Raw genomic sequence first — 20,748 nt, 5'->3', positions numbered from 1 at the left:
GGAAATCCCCTGCAATAAAAGTATGTTTAGGGGTCTCAGATGAGACAACCAAGGTCCATAAAAGGGCAGGGCTGTGCCAGGGCCCCAGTTGGCACATGCAGAGCGAGGGCTTCATGTTCACTGCAACATAATGGAGACCTTTCGGAAAACCTCTGCCTAGCCTGTGTAGTAAGCCAGCCAGACGAGCTGCATAAAAATAAAATGGGATTTATATCATCACAGAAGCTTAGGAAAGAGTACTATGGTCCCAGCCAAGCAGCCACGGTTCCAGGTGTGCAGTTAAAATAACTACAAACATCAGATTCAGATAGGTAGCCATGTTTGTCTGATGCAGTCGAGAGAGAGAGAGACAGAATATAATAAAAATGATGATGATGATGATGATGATGATGTCCAGTTTTCCTCCATGAAAATAGCTGTTTACTTGGCCATTTTCCTATGTCGTGAAGGCTGAAATGTCAATTCAGTGGAGCAGGGTCAAGATATTAACTGATATGCATGAAATTTCAGATATACCGTATTTTTCCCTCTATAACGCGCAGATTTTTTCTCCTAAAAAGGAAGGGGAAATGTCTGTGCGTGTTATAGAGCGAATGTGTGGTCCCTGGAGCCGAAAAATCAGGCAAAAATCAGGCAAAAAATCAAATCGCGGCGCTGCACGGAGAAGCGAAACCTGAAAAGAGGAAGTGGCTGCTTTCCTGCATTCTGCCTCAGGGTCTTACTGCCCACCCTCCTCTGTTTCGTTGCTGTGTTTGCTGAAACGGAACAAAGAGCAGGGAAAGCCCCTCCCCATCCAGGCAAGCTCCGGTGCTGCTGGGGGAGAGGGAGAGAGAGGGGGGAAGGGAGGGAGAGAGGGGGGGGAGGGAGAGAGAGAGGGGGAGGGAGGGAGGGAGGGAGGGAGGAGGAGGAGAGAGAGAGAGAGACAGAGACAGAGACAGAGACAGAGATGGCTGGCTTGGGTGGGGGGAAACTTTTGCCTTTCTTTCCTCCCTCCCGTTAAATCCCTCTCCTGCATTCTTAGCCAGCTGCTTCTCTGCACACCCCTCTCATGTCCCTTCTTTGTTTTTCCTTCGCTCCCCACTTAAAATGTGGTTACAAAGCATAGATCCACATGGATCCTCAGGATCTTTGCATTGGGTCACCCCAAGTTCACCATCAGATCACATAGCATGTCCATGGCTACAGCCTGCAACAAAAAAATCACGCACCCACTGTTGCCTGGGGCTGCAATGGTGCAAAAATGTGGATACAAAGCATGGATCCACAGGGATTCTCAGGATCTTTGCATTGGGTCACCCCAAATTCACCATCAGATCACATAGCATGTCCATGGCTACAGCCTGCACCAAAAAAATCACGCACCCACTGTTGCCTGGGGCTGCAATGGTGCAAAAACGTGGTTACAAAGCATGGATCCACAGGGATTCTCAGGATTTTTTCATTGGGTCACCCCAAATTCACCATCAGATCACATGTCTGTGGCCACAGCATGAAGCCCAAAAATGATACATCCACTGTTTCATTCAGAATGTTTTTTCCCTTGTTTTCCTCCTCTAAAAACGATGTGCGTGTTATGGTCAGGTGCGTGTTATAGAGCGAAAAATACGGTACCTATATAATCCCTAGTGAAGTAAGATAAAACCTTGGGAGCAGGTCTTAAAAAATAAGTTTTTTTATGAACCGCCCTACTATATATAGATGCCTTTTGTTTTTCTAGCTTGATCAAAATGATTGATTCTTTCATAACAGGTAGATAGTTAAGAGATTAGGCAGCCCAGAATTTGGCACCCAGGTGCCCCACGCCCCTTGCGCCCCTGGGTCAAGACGGCCCTGACCTGCCATCCCCCCAAAAACTCCATGGCTCTTACGATTCCTGCTGTGGACAGAAAACCCCTTGCCCTGAACGCTGGAGAAATGCAATAAAAATACGTTTAGGGGTCCCAGACGAGACAACCAAGGTCCATAAAAGGGCAGGGCTGTGCCAGGGCCCCCAGTTGGCACACGCAGAGTGAGGGCTGCATGTTCACTGCAATGCAATGAAGACCTTTTGGGAAACCTCTGCCCTGGCGCCCTGCCCAGCCTTTGACCTGCCTGCATAGCAAGCCGGCCAGACAAGCTGCATAAAAATAAAATGTGATTTATATCACAGAAGCTTATGTCGGGGTCCCAGCCAAGCAGACACAGTTCCTGGCATGCAGTTAAAATAACTGCAAAGAGGATGACAGGGAGAAGAATCCACACTTTTGTTGTTGATCAATCTCCAGATTGAAAATGATGCAGTTTGGTCTGCAGCCCCAGAGATGTGGGGGTCAGAACATGGCCTCCCTAGCTCAGTCTAATAATAATAGTAATAGTAATAATAGTAGTAATAACAATTTATTATTTCTACCCCGCCCATCTGGCTGGGTTTTCCCAGCCACTCTGGGCAGCTTCCAACAGAAGTTTAAAAATACATTAAAACACCAGTCATTAAAAACTTCTCGAAACAGGGCTGCCTTCAGATGTCCTTTAAAAGTGACATAGTTATTTCCTTGACATCTGATGGGAAGGCGTTCCACAAGGCGGGTGCCACTACCGAGAAGGCCCTCTGCCTGGATCCCTGTAACCTCGCTTCTCACAGGGAGGGAACCGCCAGAAGGCCCTCGGAAGAGGGACCCCGGTGTCCGGGGTGGAGATGCTCCTTCAAGTCTATTGGGCTGAGGCCGTTAAAGGCTTTCAAGGTAAGCACTGAGACTTTGAATTGTGCCCAGAAAAGTCCCGGGAGCCGATGCAGGTCTTTCAGGACTGGTGTTATATGGCCTTGGTGAGACTTGATTTAAAACTTTTATTTTACAGAAAGGTTCAACCTTGCTGGCATTCTCTTAATAGTGACAACCAGAGGAAAGTTTCCTCTACCAGGCCATTTAGAGCTTTCAAGGTCAGCACCAACACTTTGAGTTGTGCCTGGAAACGTCCTGGGAGCCAATGCAGGTCTCTCAGGACTGGTGTTATGTGGTCTCAGGGGCCGCTCCCAGTCCCCAGTCTGGCTGCCGCATTCTGGATTAGTTGTAGTTTCTGGGTCACCTTCAAAGGTAGCCCCACATAGAGTGCATTGCAGTAGTCCAAGCGGGAGATAACCAGAGCATGCGCCACTCTGGGCAGGTAGGGTCTCATCCTGTGTCCCAAATGGAGCTGCCCTGGACACAGAATGGACCTGTGCCTTCATGAACACCTCTGAGTCCAAAATGGTGTCCAGGCTGCACACCGGGTCCTTCATGCTCTATTTTGAGTAGCAGCAACTATGGGAGGCCAAACATTTCATCTTGCTGCCTCCTTCTGTGTGTGCCAAGTTGTCTTCCAAACACCATGGAAACTAAGCTCTAAGGTTGGCTGCGTGACAAAGGGATTAACGCGATTATTCAAGTTGGAACAAAATATTTGCATGTTCTTGTGGGGCTGTTTAGTGGCTCGCAGCCCGGCAGCTCATTTTAGAACACCATTTGGCTCGCTTCGGCTGCCATGCCGACTGTTTGCAGGGTAACCTTTCCACTTAATCCTTCCCATAGGATCTTGACGTTCAGGGCTCTCAAAAAGCTTTGTCTGCCTTTGTAATGAATGACAGACACGATGTGACCATTGCCATCCCAGTTGCCCCCAAAATATTCCTGCTGGTTTATCCCTTTGGGGTAAAGGGGATAAAGTCAACTGACTTCAGGTCCAGTGTTGGACCATTTCAATCGGATACTCCCTACTGATGTGGATAGATTCCTCCAAGTTGGTAGGCCCACCACCTGCCTCCTTGATCCGTGCCCGTCTTGGCTGATTAGGGAGTGTCCAGATGTTGCGCGGACCCCCCTGGTTGAAATTATCAATTTGTCCCTTGACACGGGGACATTCCCAGGGGAACTGAAGGAAGCAGTGGTGTGTCCACTCTTAAAAAAAACTTCATTAGATCCCTTAGACCTATCCAATTACCGCCCAGTTTCAAATCTTCCATACCTGGGTAAGGTAATTGAGAGAGCGGTTGCTGAACAGCTTGGTAAGTTTCTGGAGGAAACATCGGCATTAGATCCATTTCAGTCCGGTTTCCGTCCTGGTTTTGGGACGGAGACGGCTCTGGTCGCCCTAACAGATGATCTCCGTAGACAACTGGATCGAGGCGGGTCAGGACTGCTGATCCTTTTAGATTTGTCAGCAGCCTTTGACATGGTCGATCATGATCTTCTGGACCACCGCCTCGCAGACGTGGGGATACAGGGCATAGCCCGTAACTGGTTGTGCTCTTTTATCTCTGGTCGGGGACAGAGGGTGGCACTAGGGAGGGAAATGTCGTCGCGCCACTCCTTGGTGTGTGGAGTGCCGCAGGGCGCAATTCTCTCCCCGATGCTTTTTAACATCTTTATGCGCCCCCTTGCCCAGATTATACGGAGCTTTGGGCTGGGCTGTCACCAATATGCTGATGACACTCAGCTCTATCTGCTGATGGATGGCCACACCAACTCGACCCCGAACACACTGACCAGATGCTTGGAAGCTGTGGCTGGATGGTTTCGTGGGAGCCGATTGAAACTAAATCCTTTGAAGACAGAGGTCCTATGGCTAGGTCGGGATGGCATGGGGATGAGGGACCAACTCCCTTCTCTTGCGGGGGCCCAATTAGTGCCATTGCCTTCCGTTAAGAGTTTGGGTGTAATCCTTGACGCCTCCCTTTCCATGGAGGCGCAGGTTACAGCAACAGCCAAGGCGACATTTTTCCACCTTCGCCGCATCAAGCAGTTGGTCCCTTACCTTTCCCGCCCCGACTTGGCCACAGTGATCCATGCGACGGTCATCTCCAGGCTTGACTACTGTAATTCGCTCTATGCGGGGCTGCCCTTGAAGCTGTCCCAGAAACTCCAGCGGGTGCAGAATGCTGCAGCGAGGCTCCTCACGGGGTCTCTGCCATGGGAGCATATTCACCCAGTGCTTTACCAGTTGCACTGGCTCCCGGTGGAGTACAGGGTCAGATTTAAGGTGCTGCTTTTGACCTTTAAAGCCCTTCACGGCCTAGGACCCTCGTACCTACGGGACCGCCTCTCCCGGTATGCCCCACGGAGAGCCTCAAGGTCCATAAATAGCAACACCCTAGTGGTCCCGGGCCCTAAGGAAGTCAGATTGGCTTCAACCAGAGCCAGGGCCTTTTCAACTCTGGCTCCGGTCTGGTGGAACGCTCTGCCTCATGGGACCAGGGCCCTGCAGGATCTGATTTCTTTCCGCAGGGCCTGTAAGACAGAGTTGTTCCGCCTGGCCTTTGGCTTGGAGCCAATTTGATTCCCTCCCTCCCTCTCTCTTTTCTCTCTCTCTCTCTCTTTTTTTCTTTTTCTTTCTTTCCCCCCCTTCTTTTCCTTCTCCTCCTGCGATGAGGCTACATTTTAATATTTTAAAGTTCCATTATTTTAATGTTGTATTTTATTTTGTTTTTAAGTTTGTAATCATTCATCTTGTTTTTATTATTGCTTGTAAGCCGCTCTGAGCCCGGCCTTGGCTGGGGAGGGTGGGGTATAAATAATAAATTATTATTATTATTATTATTACCAGTGAAAATGATGTATTGGACAGAGATGGATGATGCTGCAGCAGGCGGACATTGTTTCAAACTTCTGCTTTGATACCTGCGTGGAGGGTGGGAATTCCCCCCCCAAGAGCCGTTTGTACCCACTTTCCTTCCTTATATGATAGAGCAGATTGAGGTTAAATCCTGACAAGACAGAAGTACTCCTCTTGGGGCGGCAGGGGGCTGCTGGGTGTGGGGGACTCCTTGGTCCTGAATGGGGCAACTGTATCCCTGAAGGACCGAGTGTGCAGCCTGGGGGTCATTTTGGATCCATGGGAGGTGCAGGTCCATTCTGTGTCCAGGGCAGGTCCATCTGGGGATGCAGGATGAGACCCTCCCTGCCCACTGACTGTCTTGCCAGAGTAGCGCATGCTCTGGTTATCCCTCGCTTGGACTACTGCAATGCACTCTATGTGGGGCTGCCTTGGAAGGTGACCGAGAAACTACAACTAATTCAGAATGCGGCAGCCAGACTGGGGACTGGGAGCAGCCGCAGAGACCATATAACACCAGTCCTGAGAGAGAGTGGGGCCCTAAGCTACAGCTTGTTGAGCTCATACTTAAATCCTGCACTGGCATAGATAGATGGATGGATAGATAGATAGATAGATAGATAGATAGATAGATAGATAGATAGATGATAGATGCTTCAGGTTACAGACGCTTCAGGTTACAGACTCCGCTAACCCAGAAATAGTACCTCGGGTTAAGAACTTTGCTTCAGGATGAGAACAGAAATTGCGCGATGCTAGCGGGAGGCCCCATTAGCTGAAGTGGTGCTTCAGGTTAAGAACAGTTTCAGGTACCACTGTAGATAGAAAATATAAGATGATAGATAGATATAAGATAGATAGATGATCAATAGATAGGTGATAGATAGATGATAGGTAGGTTAGGTCAAGGAGTCATGAGCAACTCATTCAATGCGATTCTGCTCTCTTCACAGCTGAGCTGTGGTGGATCAGGAGAGAAAGCTGCGTAGTTTTCCCCCCAGTGCCCCTTCTGTACCTCTGAAGGTTTGATAACCAGGGGCTCTTCCCATCACAGAAGAGGGAGAGGGAGGGAGGGAGGGAGGGAGGGAGGGAGGGAGGGGGAGAGAGAGAGAGAGAGAGAGAGAGAGAGAGAGAGAGAGAGAGAGAGAGAAGGAAGGAAGGAAAGAAGGAAGGAGAGAGAGAGAGAGAGAGAGAGATTTTCCAGTTCCTTTTAGATGTTTGCCATCTGCTTCTCCTCTCTGCGAACCTTCAGGTCTGAAATTCTCTTTAGCTTTGGCCAATCCCACCTGTTGCTGAGACGGAACATCCCTGACCATTCGCTGTGAGGTGTTTGCCAAAGAGAGTTTGGCTGGGGGCATAATTCAGCAGCAGCTTTGACTCCTCCTCCAAGCCTTGTGCTTTCCTTCTTCCTTCTTCCCTCCCTTCTATTATGCCATGGATAGGCAGACTAAGACCCGGGGACCAGATCTGGCCCAATTGGCTTCTCAATCCGGCCAGCGGACGGTCCAGGAATGGGCATGTTTTGACATAAGTATAATGTGTCCTTTAATTTAAAATGCATCTCTGGGTGATTTGTGGGGCATTTCCCCCAAAAAATCTAGTCCGGCCCCCCACAAGGTCTGAGGGACCAGACCCTGCCGAAAAAGCTTGCTCACCCCTGTATTACGGTCTTCGCCAGTGCCAGATTTATGTCTAGGGGGCAAAGTCAGCTGAAGCTTAGGGCCTTAGATGCACTTTCTTCAAGAGATAAGTTTAGGATCAAATAATTTCTTCCTATATTACAGGCAGGCCCAATAGGCAGATCGTGATCTACCGTTAGATCACTGGACCTCTGTCATAGATCACAAGCTCGCCCCAAAGAAGCTCAACAGCTTTGACCTGAACCCCCCAAAAGGGGGTAGATCACTGCCAGTTTTTAACTCTGTGATTTTTTAACCCTGTAATATACCCTCTATACAACATTTTCATATAATTATCTTTTAGCAGCGTACAATAGGGCGGTTCATGAAAAACTTTTTTTGAAAATGCCTTCTCCAAAGGTACTACACTAGGGACTCTCCTTCATGAAAATAGCCGTTTTCCTATATTGTTGTGAAGGCTGAAATGTCAATTCAGTGGAGCAGGGTCAAGATATTAACTGAGATGCATGAAATTTCAGATATAGCTATATAAACCCTAGTGTAGAAAGAGAAGACCTTTGGAGCAGGCATTTAATAAATAAATAAATTATGAACCACCCTAGTATGCAATCAGTGAATATTAAATTCATTCTCCGTAACTTTTCCCAACCCTCCATTTGTACATGATGTCCTATATCTTGTGCCCATTTCATCGTTACCAATTTAACCCCCTCACTCCCACCTTAAAGGCTTAAAGGTGGGAGATTCCTTGCACCCTTCAGCTTGATCCTCATCACAACCCTCTGTTTGGGGCAGTTGGTGGTATTGCAAAAGCAACTGCTTTGGGGCTATGTTGGAAAGTGTATCAGAAACCAGTCGGGGAACTAAGGAAGGAGACAAGGCACCAAGGAAAATTGAGGCAAAGAGCGCTAGTAAAACCATGGAGGCTCACTTTCAGAAAAGGCCACATTGCTTCACATCGGCTGGGAGAGAATCCTGAGCCTGCAATGTGTCTGCGGCCGCTGCCCAATGGGAAATAAAACTAATTTTGATGGGTGTGTATCAGTTCCTGACTGTGTTTAACTATATGAATTCTTTATACATCATATAAACATACCTCTATTCACATTATCAAATTAAGTAGAAGCAATTAAAAACCACCATTCTGAACAGGAAATACAAATAGATCATTTCTTACATACGTAATGTCCAAATAGAAGCTTTTTTTGTGTTCCACATACAGTACGTCTTTACGAATACAAGTGTCAGATGCGACAACTTTAAGAAGCGGTACTCACAGAAAATGAACTTTTTATTTGTACGGTTCCACGTACACCTTTGCAAAGTATAGTTATTGTATGCAGGTATAAGACAAAAGATACAAAAGATCTTAACATATGCCTTTGCAAAATATAGTTGCTGTATGCAGGTATCACACAAAAGAACTTAAGACAAGGATTCCCGGAATAACACCTTGTTTCGCCTTGACAGGCTTCGTCAACCATGCATACTTTAAATAATACATAATAATAATAATAATAATAATAATAATAATAATAATAATATATTATTTCTACCCACCACTCTGGGCGGCTTCCAACAAAATATTAAAATACAATAGTGCACCAGACATTAAAAGCTTCCCTAAACAGGGCTGCCTGTAGTTTTTTTTAACAAATTAAGAAATAAAACATAACACGCATGGATCTCCATACCATATTTTGTGTATCAGAGACGTGGGACAAGTGACATGGCGGATCCCACAGTAAACAAACAGTAATCCTATGTTTACTTTTCTAGAGAGACACAGTGTTAATTCTTGTTACAGGTGGCAGCAATCTACAGCAAAGTTTTTTAATCTCTTAAAACAGGCATCCCCAACCTGCGGCCCTCCAGATGTTTTGGCCTACAACTCCCATGATCCCTAGCTAACAGGACCAGTGGTCAGGGATGATGGGAATTGCAGTCCAAAACATCAGGAGGGCCAAAGGTTGGGGGTGCCTGTCTTAAAGTGACCCCTTTGAAACCACCAGATTCAACATAGATTTTTAAGGTTATCCATTGTATGTCAAGATATTAATGATGACTCATAAAAATTCTAATCTATTTCTGTATTTAAACCTGAGGGATGCAAAGAATCAAGCAGGAAAATCAATCTAGTTTCCTTCTGCAGAAGAATCTTTTGGGCATGCTAGTTGGATTTATATAACTATAGGTTTGATAATGTTGTGCAGGCTTCCTCAACCTTGGGCCTCCAGATGTTTTTGGGCTGCAACTCCCATCATTCCTAGTTAGCAGGACCAGTGGTCAGGGATGCTGGGAATTATAGTTTCAAAACAGCAGGGGGGCTGAAGTTGAGGAAGCCTGGTGTTGTATATCAGTTCCTGGCAAGTGTAATAAAACGGAGACAAATGGAGACTTGGCTCACTTTTCCAAATGAGAATGAAGTATAAGCACGGGGCCTCGGAAGAGGTTTCCAGTGTATTAGTCATTAGAGAAGAAGCCACAGGGAGAAAGCTTTATTTGGAAATGTCGGAGATGTAGGGACACAAAATGGGAAGGTTTTGGCCGCTTCGCGGCAAAGCATGTTTGGAAAAAAGCGACAACTTTCACCCTAGACCAGGCATATACAACCTTCAGCCATCCAGATGTTTTGGACTACAGTTCCCATCATCCCTGACCACTGGTCCTTCTAGATAGGGATCTTGGGAGTTGTAGGCCAAAACATCTGGAGGGCCGAAGGTGGCCTATGCATGCCTAGACCAGTGGTGGCAAAACTTTTCGAGACCGAGTGCCCAAACCCCTTTATTTATCGCAAAGTGCCCAGAGTTGTTGAGCTTTTTTGGGGTGGGTAGGTAGTGGGGTTCCCCAGAGTTGTTGTTTTGGGGAGGGGTTTTGGGGGGGACACCTCTGACTCTCGTTCAAATCGGAACCAGGAAGGCAGTGAAGGTCGAGTGCAAGTGCCTGGATGTGGTTGGAGGACGGGTCATGACTATCAGGTTGAGGTTGGATCCAGACAAGACAGAAGTCCTGTTGTAGGTGTGGGGGGGGGGTGACTCCCTGGTCCTGAATGGGGCAACTGTGCCCTTGAAGGACCAGGTGTGGAGCCTGGGGGTCATTTTGGACCTAAGGAGGCGCAGGTCCATTCTGTGTCCATCTGGGATGCAGGATGAGACCCTTCCTGCCCGCTGACTGTCTTGCCATAGTAGTGAATGCTCTAGTTTCTATCTCCCAATTGGACTACTGCAATGCGCTCTACGTGGGGCTGCCTTGGAAGGTGACTGGAAACTACAACTAATCCAGAATGTGGCAGCCAGACTGGGGACTGGGACCACCGAGACCACATAACACCGGTCTTGAAAGACCTGCGTTGGCTCCCAGGAAGTTTCCGAGCCCAATTCAAAGTGTCGGTGTTGACCTAAATGGCCTCGGCCCAGTAGGCCTGAAGGAGCGTCTCCACCCTGGTCCCTCTCCCTTCTGGCGGTTTCCTCCCTGCTAGAAGCCAAGTTACAGGGAACCAGGCAGAGGGCCTTCTCAGTAGCGGTGCCTGCCCTGTGGAACACCCTTCCGTCAGATGTCAAAGGAATAAAGAACGATTAGAAGACATCTGAAGGCAGCCCTGTTTAGTGTGAATGACAGATGTTTTCATGTATTTCTAACCTTCCATTGGAAGCCACCCAGAGTGGCTGGGGAAACCCAGCCAGATGGTCGGGATAGAAACCATAAATCATCATCATCAACAACAACAACAACAACAACTAGTTCAGAACAAGAATCCTGTCCCCTCCTGCAATTTCTAGCGTCTGGTGCTCAGAAACATTACTGCCTCCAGCCCTGCATTTTATTATTTCTGTATCCTCTTGCCCCTTTCGTTGGGCTGCCTCCCCATTAAGGAATTTATATGCCAATTTCATATGAAACATTACCCCAAAGTGAGGTTCTGATGCCCTTCTTTGCTTGCTGTTGATTGCCACTGAAATTATCTGTTTGGTGATCGTGACTAATAGTTCATCCATGCGGGGGCCCTTTTAAGCAGCGTTGAGTGACAGGAGGAAACATGAGAATGCCACCATTCATCCGTTCTCCCACCCCCTTCCCATTTATGGCAGGAGCGTTAAGGCTGAGGAAAAGCTTTGGAAAACACAACACATACTCACCGTGCAAAGCCACGGATTGGGAAAACAGAGCTTAAACCTTGATGGAGAGCAACTTGTGCGAGTTCAATGAAGCACTCTGAAGGAAACGTTCCAAGGCCGAAGCCCAGAATTGGTTTAGGCTGTAGGTCAGGCATTCCCAACCTCAGATGTTTTGGACTACAGTTCCCATCATTCCTGACAACTGGTCCTGTTAGCTAGGGATCATGGGAGTTGTAACAAAACAAATTCCTTCCAGTAGCACCTTAAAGACCAACTAAGTCAGTTCTTGGTATGAGCTTTCGTGTGCATGCACACTTCTTCAGATACACTGAAACAGAAGTTTCCAGACCCTTCTATATAGTGAGAAGGTGGGGAGGGGTATTACTCAGAAGGGTGGTGGGAATGGGTGATTGGCAGATAGCTGTGATGAGCCTGTTGACGACTCTTAACGACTGCAATAGGTCTTACAGGAAAAAGCAAGGGGTGAAAAGGTGAAAAATGGCTTTGTCATGTATAATGAGATAAGAATCCAAGGTCTTTGTTCAGACCAGGTTTCTCCGTGGTTTTGAGTTTGGTGATAAGTTGTAATTCAGCAGCTTCTCTTTCCAGTCTATTTCTGAAATTCCTTTGTAGTAAAACAGCTACTTTGAGATCTTGTATAGAATGTCCTGGGAGATTGAAATGTTCTCCTACTGGTTTCTCTGTCTTGTGATTCCTGATGTCCGATTTATGTCCGTTTATTCTTTGGCGTAAGGTCTGGCCTGTTTGTCCAATATAGAGAGCTGAAGGACACTGTTGGCATTTTATGGCATACACAATGTTAGACGATGAGCAGTTAAATAGTCCCGAGATGGTATGTGTGATGTTGTTGGGGCCAGTAATGGTGTTGTCCGGGTGTATGTGGCAGCAAAGTTGGCATCTGGGTTTATTGCAGGCTCTGGTGCCAGTGTCCGTGTTAGGTCTGGTTGTAGTATTATTGTGGGTTAGGAGTTGTTTAAGACTGGGTGGCTGTCTGTAGGCAATGAAAGGTCTTCCTCCCAGAGCTTGAGAAAGAGAACTGTCATTGTCCAGGAGAGGTTGTAGATCTCTGATGATGCGTTGTACTGTACAACGGCACAGCGGCACAGCAATGGGCACCCGCATGGCCCCACAGTATGCCAACATCTTCATGGCAGATTTAGAACAACGTTTCCTAAACTCCTACCCACTCAAACCTCTCTTGTACCTGCGATACATTGACGATATTTTTATCATCTGGACACATGGTCAACAGACCCTGAACACATTCCACCAGAAATTCAATGATTTTCACCCCACAATCAACCTAACAATGAATCAATCTATGCAAGAAATACATTTTTTGGACACTACTATAAAAATACAGGATGGGCGCATAGACACCACCTTATACCGTAAACCAACTGACCGACAAGACCTTTCATTGCCTACAGACAGCCACCCAGTCTTAAACAACTCCTAACCCACAATAATACTACAACCAGACCTAACACGGACACTGGCACCAGAGCCTGCAATAAACCCAGATGCCAACTTTGCTGCCACATACACCCGGACAACACCATTACTGGCCCCAACAACATCACACATACCATCTCGGGACTATTTAATTGCTCATCGTCTAACATTGTGTATGCCATAAAATGCCAACAGTGTCCTTCAGCTCTCTATATTGGACAAACAGGCCAGACCTTACGCCAAAGAATAAACGGACATAAATCGGACATCAGGAATCACAAGACAGAGAAACCAGTAGGAGAACATTTCAATCTCCCAGGACATTCTATACAAGATCTCAAAGTAGCTGTTCTATTACAAAGGAATTTCAGAAATAGACTGGAAAGAGAAGCTGCTGAATTGCAACTTATTACCAAACTTAAAACCATGGAGAGACCTGGTCTGAACAAAGACATTGGATTCTTATCTCATTATACATGACAAAGCCATTTTTCACCTTTTCACCCCTTGCTTTTTCCTGTAAGACCTATTGCAGTCGTTAAGAGTCGTCAACAGGCTCATCACAGCTATCTGCCAATCACCCATTCCCACCACCCTTCTGAGTAATACCCCTCCCCACCTTCTCACTATATAGAAGGGTCTGGAAACTTCTGTTTCAGTGTATCTGAAGAAGTGTGCATGCACACGAAAGCTCATACCAAGAACTGACTTAGTTGGTCTTTAAGGTGCTACTGGAAGGAATTTGTTTTGTTTTGACTATGGCAGACCAACACGGCTACCTATCTGTAAATGGGAGTTGTAGGCCAAGTTGTAGGGCTGCAGGTTGGGGATGCCAGCTGTAGGTGAACACAGCCTTCTGTTTAACAGTTTCAATACAGGATCTCCAAGCAGCTGTCTTCTGAAAAAATAATTTCGGAAATAGACTTGAAAGAGAAGTAGCTGAATTGCAACTTATCACTCAGCTGAAAACTATGGAGAGACCTGGTCTGAATAGAGATATTGGATTCCTGTCTCATTGCATATGCTAAAGCTATTTTGGGTCATCTGCATACCATCCCTTGCTTTTTCAGTCATTCATAGTCGCTAGCAGGTTGACCATACCCACTGAGTCCTACGACCATTTGGAGAAAACCCCACCCACCCACCCCCACTATATATCAGGGTCCGGGGACTCCCCTCCCTCTATATATCAGGGTCTGGGGTCTCCCCTCCCTCTATATATCAGGGTCTGGGGTCTCCCCTCCCTCTATAGATCAGGGTCTGTGGACTCCCCTCCCTCTATATATCAGGGTCTGGGGACTCCCCTCCCTCTATATATCAGGGTCCGGGGACTCCCCTCCCTCTATAGATCAGGGTCTGGGGACTCCCCTCCCTCTATATATCAGGGTCTGGGGACTCCCCTCCCTCTATATATCAGGGTTTGGGTCTCCCCTCCCTCTATATATCAGGGTCTGGAGACTCCCCTCCCTCTATATATCAGGGTCTGGGGACTCCCCTCCCTCTATATATCAGGGTCTGGAGACTCCCCTCCCTCTATATATCAGGGTCTGGGGACTCCCCTCTATATATCAGGGTCTGGGTACATCTGCTTCAGTGTATCTGAAGAAGTCTGCCTGCGCACAACAGCCAAGTGTTGTTCTTATTATTGACTACAAGTATTAAGAAGATGTCAATCATGGAGGCACAGGTTTGTAATCCTTTTTTAGGAAAAGGTTCAGCTTTGCTGGCATCCTCTCAATATGGACAAGCAGAGGAAGGTTTCCTTTTGGGAACCATAAAATCACCCATCTCCTACTACCCTTCTGAGAAATACCCCACCCCACCCTCCCACTACATATCAGGTCTGGGGACTTCTGTTTCACTGTATCTAAGGAAGGGCGCCTGCACACAAAAGCTTCGACCAAGAACAAACTGAGTTGGTCTCTAAGGGGCTACTGGACAATTTTTTTATTTTTTCCTGTTTAACAATTCACTTGGAAGACAAAGGCGGCGAAATAATTTGACGCAGGCCAGAAAGAGAGTGGGCGGCCTCCCCACCCCTTCTGCACCTGCATCTCTTGGCTTTGCCACGTTGGGAGAGAACTCTGCCCCTTCCGCTCCATTCCTCTCCTGCCAACCTTCTTGGTGGAAGGTGATTTTTATTTTTTCCTGCAGAGCCGTGGAGCTTGGCCACAGTTACTCGCCATGCATTGGGAACCTCAAAGCTGGATTACTGCAGTGCGCTCCTTGAGGTGGGCTTGGAGGCTGCAGCTGGAGCAGAACAGGTGCCTAGGTTGTTTTAGGGGCAAACTGTCACCAGCAGATGATCTAAATACTATTATGTATATAGTACATTAACTGATTTACCCCATTAAATATTATACATACATTATCCAATGTATAAGACATAATACATATATGTTTAATTTTGCATTATATATTTACCCCATGAATATCCTAATATATCATAATACCTGTATATTTTACATAATACCTAAGAGCTGACTGTACATAACATTATATACCAGACAACTATTATTAAGGTATTATAACCTCTTCATTTGATTTAAGAACGTTATATATATATATATATATATATATATATATATATATATATCTGTAGCGCATTAATGTATAAACTCATGAATATCCATTAATCACTACTCTCCATAATCTTACATTCAGACATTACCTGATATATTTCTCTTCAATACAGAAGTGCATTCTATACCCGGTTATTTATTAATCTGGCATATTTGAAGGAAACCAAAATGCTTCTTTACAAAGTTATGGTACTACCAACTTTACTATATGCTTGTGAAACATGGACCACTTATCAACGCCATCTCCAACTCCTCAAAAGTTTCCATCAACAGGGTCTCCGAAAATTTTTACACATCACTTGGGAAGACAGGCGAACTAATATCAGTGTACTGGAAGAAGCAAAGACTGTCAGTGTTGAAGCAACAACCCTTCAACATCAACTTTGGACCAGTCATGTGGCCTTCCAAAGCAACAACTCTATTCCAAACTTAAAAATGGAAAGCTTAATGCCGGTGGTCCACAAAAGAGGTTGAAAGATCTCAAGGCAAATTTCAAAAATGTAGTACAGTGGTACCTTGGGTTACATACATTTCAGGTTACAGACTCCACTAGCCCAGAAATAGTACCTCGGCTTAAGAACTTTGCTTCAGGATGAGAAATTATGCTCAAGTGGCATGGTGGCAGCAGGCAGCCCCATTAGCTAAAGTGGTGCTTCAGGTTAAGAACAGTTTCAGGTTAAGAACAGACCTCCAGAACAAATTAAGTACTTAACCCGAGGTACCACTATATAAACACCGACAACTGGGAAACACTGGCCTGTGAGAGCTCCAGTTGGAGAACAGCCTTGACCAAAGGCGTCCTGGGCTTGGAAGACACTCAAACTTGGGACGCGAGGGAGAAACGGGTGAAGAGGAAGAACCTTCACTGGGATCAACTCCCGCCCAGAAACCCCACTGTGGAAGGGCGTGCGGATCCGGAATTGGCCTCCACTGTCACTTATGGGCTCACTGCTAAAATCCGTGTTGATGGAAGACAATCTGACTCAGCTATGAGGGATCGCCAAAGAAGAAGACCCTTGAGGTGGACTTGGAGGCTGCAGCTGGTGCAGAACTCGCGACTAGGTTGTTTTAGGGTCCAAGTGCCACCAGCATCCAACCCTTTGTCTTCAGGGTTTGCACAGGCTGCCAATCTGCTTCCCGGCCAAATTCAAGGTGTTGGTACTAACCTAAAGAGCCCTGTACAGCTGTTTGAGCTGCTATCTAGTATATCTCCTTAAGACAGGCATGGCCAAACTTGGCCCTCCAACTCCCATCATCCCTGAGCACTGGTCCTGTGATGAGAGTTGTAGTCCCCAAACAGCTGGAGTTTGCCTATGCCTGACATAGGCGCTGGAGGTGATAAATCAGTAAGTAATAAGAATAAGAAGCAGCTATGTATGGAAGGCGATTAATCCGGGGGCCCTGTTCTGCAGTGGTTCCACTCCTTCCTCCTTACAGCACTTTTTTTACAACAGTGAAATAGAAGAGGGAAATTTGCTCAGAAATCTTTACTCACCGAAATTATAAGGATCAACAGAGCTTAGAAAATTACTGTATATTTCAATAGCCTTAAGAACTACTTAGCAAGGGAAATCATACCTAAACTGGGAGCTGGGGGCCCTGTAATACAGTGGTTCGGCTGCTTCCTCCTGGGCCGTGTCCAGAAAGTGTGTGTGGGGGAACCCCTGGGCTCTCACTTGTTGGGTGCCTCTTCCCCCATGCTTTTAAACATCTATATGAAGCTTCTGGGAGAGATCATCAGGGGGGTTGGGATGGGCTGGGGGTTCATCAGTATGCGGATGATACCCAGCTCTACCTCTCTTTTAAATCAGAACCAGTGAAGGCGGTGAAGGTCCTGTGTGAGTGTCCGAGACGGTTGGAGGATGGATGGCGGTTAACAGATTGAGGTTGAATCCTAACAAGACAGAAGTACTGTTATTGGGGGACAGGGGGCGGGCTGGTGTGGAGGACTCCCTGGTCCTGAATGGGGCAACTGTGCCCCTGAAGGACCAGCTGCGCAGCCTGGGGGTGATCTTGGACCCAAGGAGGCACAGGTCCATTCTGTGTCCAGCGCAGCTCCATCTGGGACGCAGGATGAGACCCTACCTGCCCAGAGTGGCGCATGCTCTCGTTATCTCCCGCTTGGACTACTGCCATGCACTCTACATGGGTCTGCCTTGGAAGGTGACCCAAAAACTGCAACTAATTCAGAATGCAGCAGCCAGATTGGGGACTGGGACCGCTGAGACCATATAACACCAGTCTTGAGAGACCTGCATTGGCTCCCCGTACGTTTCCGAGCCCAATTCAAAGTGTATTAAGAGGATGCTGGCGAGGCAGGCTGAACCTTTCTGTAAACAAGGATTTCATTCTTCCCAAAAGGAAACCTTCCTCTGCGGGTCAATTTGAAGAGGATGCCAGTGAGGTTGAACCTTTCTGTAAAATAAAGTCTTACTGAGACCATAAAACACCAGTCCTGAGAGACCTACATTGGCTCCCAGGACGTTTCCAAGCACAATTCAAAGTGTTGGTGCTGACCTTGAAAGCCCTCAATGGGCTCAGCCCAGTAGACCTGAAGGAGTGGCTAACAGATTGAGGTTGAATCCTGGCAAGACAGAAGTACTGTTTTGGGGGGACAGGGGGCGGGTTGGTGTGGGGGACTCCCTAGTCCTGGATGGGACAACTCTGCCCCTGAAGGGCCAGCTGCGCAGGTCCATTCTGTGTCTAGGGCAGCTCCATCTGGGACGCAGGCGGAGACCGCCCCCCTGCCCGCAGCCTGCCTGGCCAGAGTGGTCAGGATCCAACCTCAACCTCTTAGCCACCATCCATCCTCCAACTGTCACAAATGATCCTTTCCATAGAGGCCATAATACGTGGTCCTTAGTCCCCAATCTCATATACATAACTTTAGATCCTATGGGTAACATCATATTATCCTTTTTTCCTTCTTCTACTTTATCAGCAATTTCCCATCTTTGCCTAATCTCTTGTCTTCTCTTCTCTCCTTTTTGGCTTTGTGCCTTCATTTATCCCTGATTTTGCCGCTGTGCCTGGGTCTGTGTATAAGTTACCTCGAAAGGGAGCAGGGCACATTTAGGATACCAGCTGTAATTATAATTTGCAGTACCTAAAATTTGCAGCAGGCAAGCAAGCTGAATGCCTTGGGACACTCACAGTTTCAGGTATTAAGGTTGCAAAGAGGTTTAGTTTATATAGTTAGTTTATATAGTTTATACTGTTAGCCCATGGGTAGGTAACCTAAGGCCTGGGGGCCGGATGCGGCCCCATCGCCTTCTCAATTCAGCCTGCGGATGGTCCGGTAATCAGCATGTTTTTACATGAGTAGAATGTGTGCTTTGATTTAAAATGCATCTCTGGGTTATTTGTGGGACACAGGAATGCGTTCATTTTTCCCCCCAAAATCTAGTTCGCCCCCCCACAAGGTCTGAGGAACAGGGGGCCAGCTCATGGCCGAAAAAGTTTGCTGACCCCTGAGTTAGTTTATACAGTTAGTTTATACAGGTTACATTTGTTGGAAGCAGGACTCTCAGAAAGAGTCCCATCCTGTGAATAAAACAGTATTTAAACAGCATTCAAAATGCTTGACATCAGGCTTCCTCAGCCTCAGCCCTCCAGATTTTTATGGCCTACTAGCCACTAGCACGACCAGTGGTCAGGGATGATGGGAATTGTAGTCTCAAAACATCTGGAGGGCTGAGGTTGAGGAAGTCTGCTCTACATAAGAAATCAAACAACAAACGTTTAATTTCACAATATAACACAACCACTTCCAGATAATCACAGAGGACTCACAGAAGCTCAGAAGTGAAGTTGCCTGATGATGCTCAGCCTGAACCATAATAATAATAATAATAATAATAATAATAATAATAATAATAATAATTTATCATTTCTGCCCCGCCCATCTGGCTGGCTCTCCCCAGCCACTCTGAGCTGCTTCCAACAAAAGATTAAAAAGACAGCCATTTAAAATATCCTGAAATTATGCACACCCCCCCCCCCGAGAGGGCTCAGATTCCTACAGGGGCTACTCAGCATTTTGGACGTTTTCAGAGACTGAAGTAGCTGGGCAGGTATTTATATCCTGTTGACGGTGCTCTATTCTTCTCCCCTGAGATCACCTAAAATGGTAAATGTTTTCCGTGGGATGAGGGCCACCAGTCCTGGGCAAAGGGGTGTGGACATCTCTTGGTGCCCCCCCCCCAATATTAATAGCCTCCCTGAACTCTCAAACTGGGAGAGCTCTTACCAGCCGAGCTCCTAAAGTAGGGCTAGTTGGGAATTGGTCTTCGCTGAAGGATGGCTTATCACAGGCACGCAGGTAACCCTCCTCTGCGCCCCAAATATATATATGGCATTTCATTGTCTTTTGTGCTTCGGGCAAGAGATCTGGCTGGCTGGCTTGCTCTTTCAACAGGATTTTGCTGTGCTGGAAATTCTTCCTTTGAGCCTTGGGGTGTGTGTGTGCTTTCTAACAAATAAGGAGACCCTCTGTGCGATGATATTCCTTCCAGGGTAGGCAGTAGGGTGGTTCATAAAAAGCTTTTTTTTTTTGAAAATGCCTTCTCCAAAGGTCTTATCTTAACCACACTAGGGATCTCTGAAATTTCGTGCATATCAGTTAATATCTTGACCCTCCTCCACAAAAATAGCTGTTTACTTGCCCATTTTCCTATATCGTGAAGGCTGAAATGTCAATTCAGTGGAGCAGGGTCAAGATATTAACTGATATGCTTGAAATTTCAGAAATAGCTATATAATCCCTAGTGTAGTAAGATAAAACCTTTGGAGAAGGCATTTTTTAAAAAAAGTTTTTATGAACCGCCCTAGTGGGTAGAGGTTCTGCTAACTGCTGCAAGAAGGACCCTTGCACAAACATTTCCTTTGCTTTACTTTCATGCTGTGGGTGTCTGTTAGTGTTTCTGTCCTGTTTTTCCCTGAAACATTCCAAACCCTTCAGTATTGCAAGAGCGTGGTAGAGATGCTCGTGGGGAGGGGTCTTATTCTCCTTCATCTTTGGCAATCCCTCGTAGCTGAGTCAGATCTTCCATAAACAAGGTTTTAACAATGAGTCCATAAGTGACTGTGGAGGTCAATTCTGGATCCACAGTGGGGACATTGGTTTCTGAGTGGGAGTTGATCACAAGCGTTTCTTCCTCTTCACCCGTTTCTCCCTCGCGTCCCAAGTTTGAGTGTCTTCCAAGCCCAGGACGCCTTTGGTCAAGGCTGTTCTCCAACTGGAGCTCTCGCAGCCCAGTGCTTCCCAGTTGTCAGTGTTTATACTACATTTTTTAAAAATTGCCTTGAGATCTTTCAACCTCTTTTGTGGACCACTGGCATTACACTTTCCATTTTTAAGTTCGGAAGAGA

The 20,748-nt window shown here is 46.6% G+C and overlaps 1 protein-coding gene across 3 annotated transcripts in view; it reads left to right on the top strand.

Annotated features, from left to right (window-relative positions):
* Window positions 1-20,748, top strand: part of FHL1 (four and a half LIM domains 1) — a 60,420-nt gene that overhangs the window by 9,912 nt on the left and 29,760 nt on the right. Inside the window, exon 1 of one of the 3 annotated variants that reach the window (XM_081846804.1) lies at window positions 19,547-19,699. The exons of the other annotated variants lie outside the window; for them this stretch is intronic. Coding sequence (XP_081702930.1) covers window positions 19,678-19,699 — 22 coding nt within the window. The 5' untranslated portion in view covers window positions 19,547-19,677. Of the gene's footprint in view, window positions 1-19,546; window positions 19,700-20,748 lie in introns of those variants that run through there. 3 annotated transcript variants of the gene reach the window in all.

Source organism: Podarcis erhardii (genome assembly GCF_964252035.2).
Source record: "Podarcis erhardii genome assembly, chromosome: Z".
Classification (NCBI taxonomy): domain Eukaryota; kingdom Metazoa; phylum Chordata; class Lepidosauria; order Squamata; family Lacertidae; genus Podarcis; species Podarcis erhardii.
This window is presented reverse-complemented; position numbering and strand designations above follow the sequence as displayed.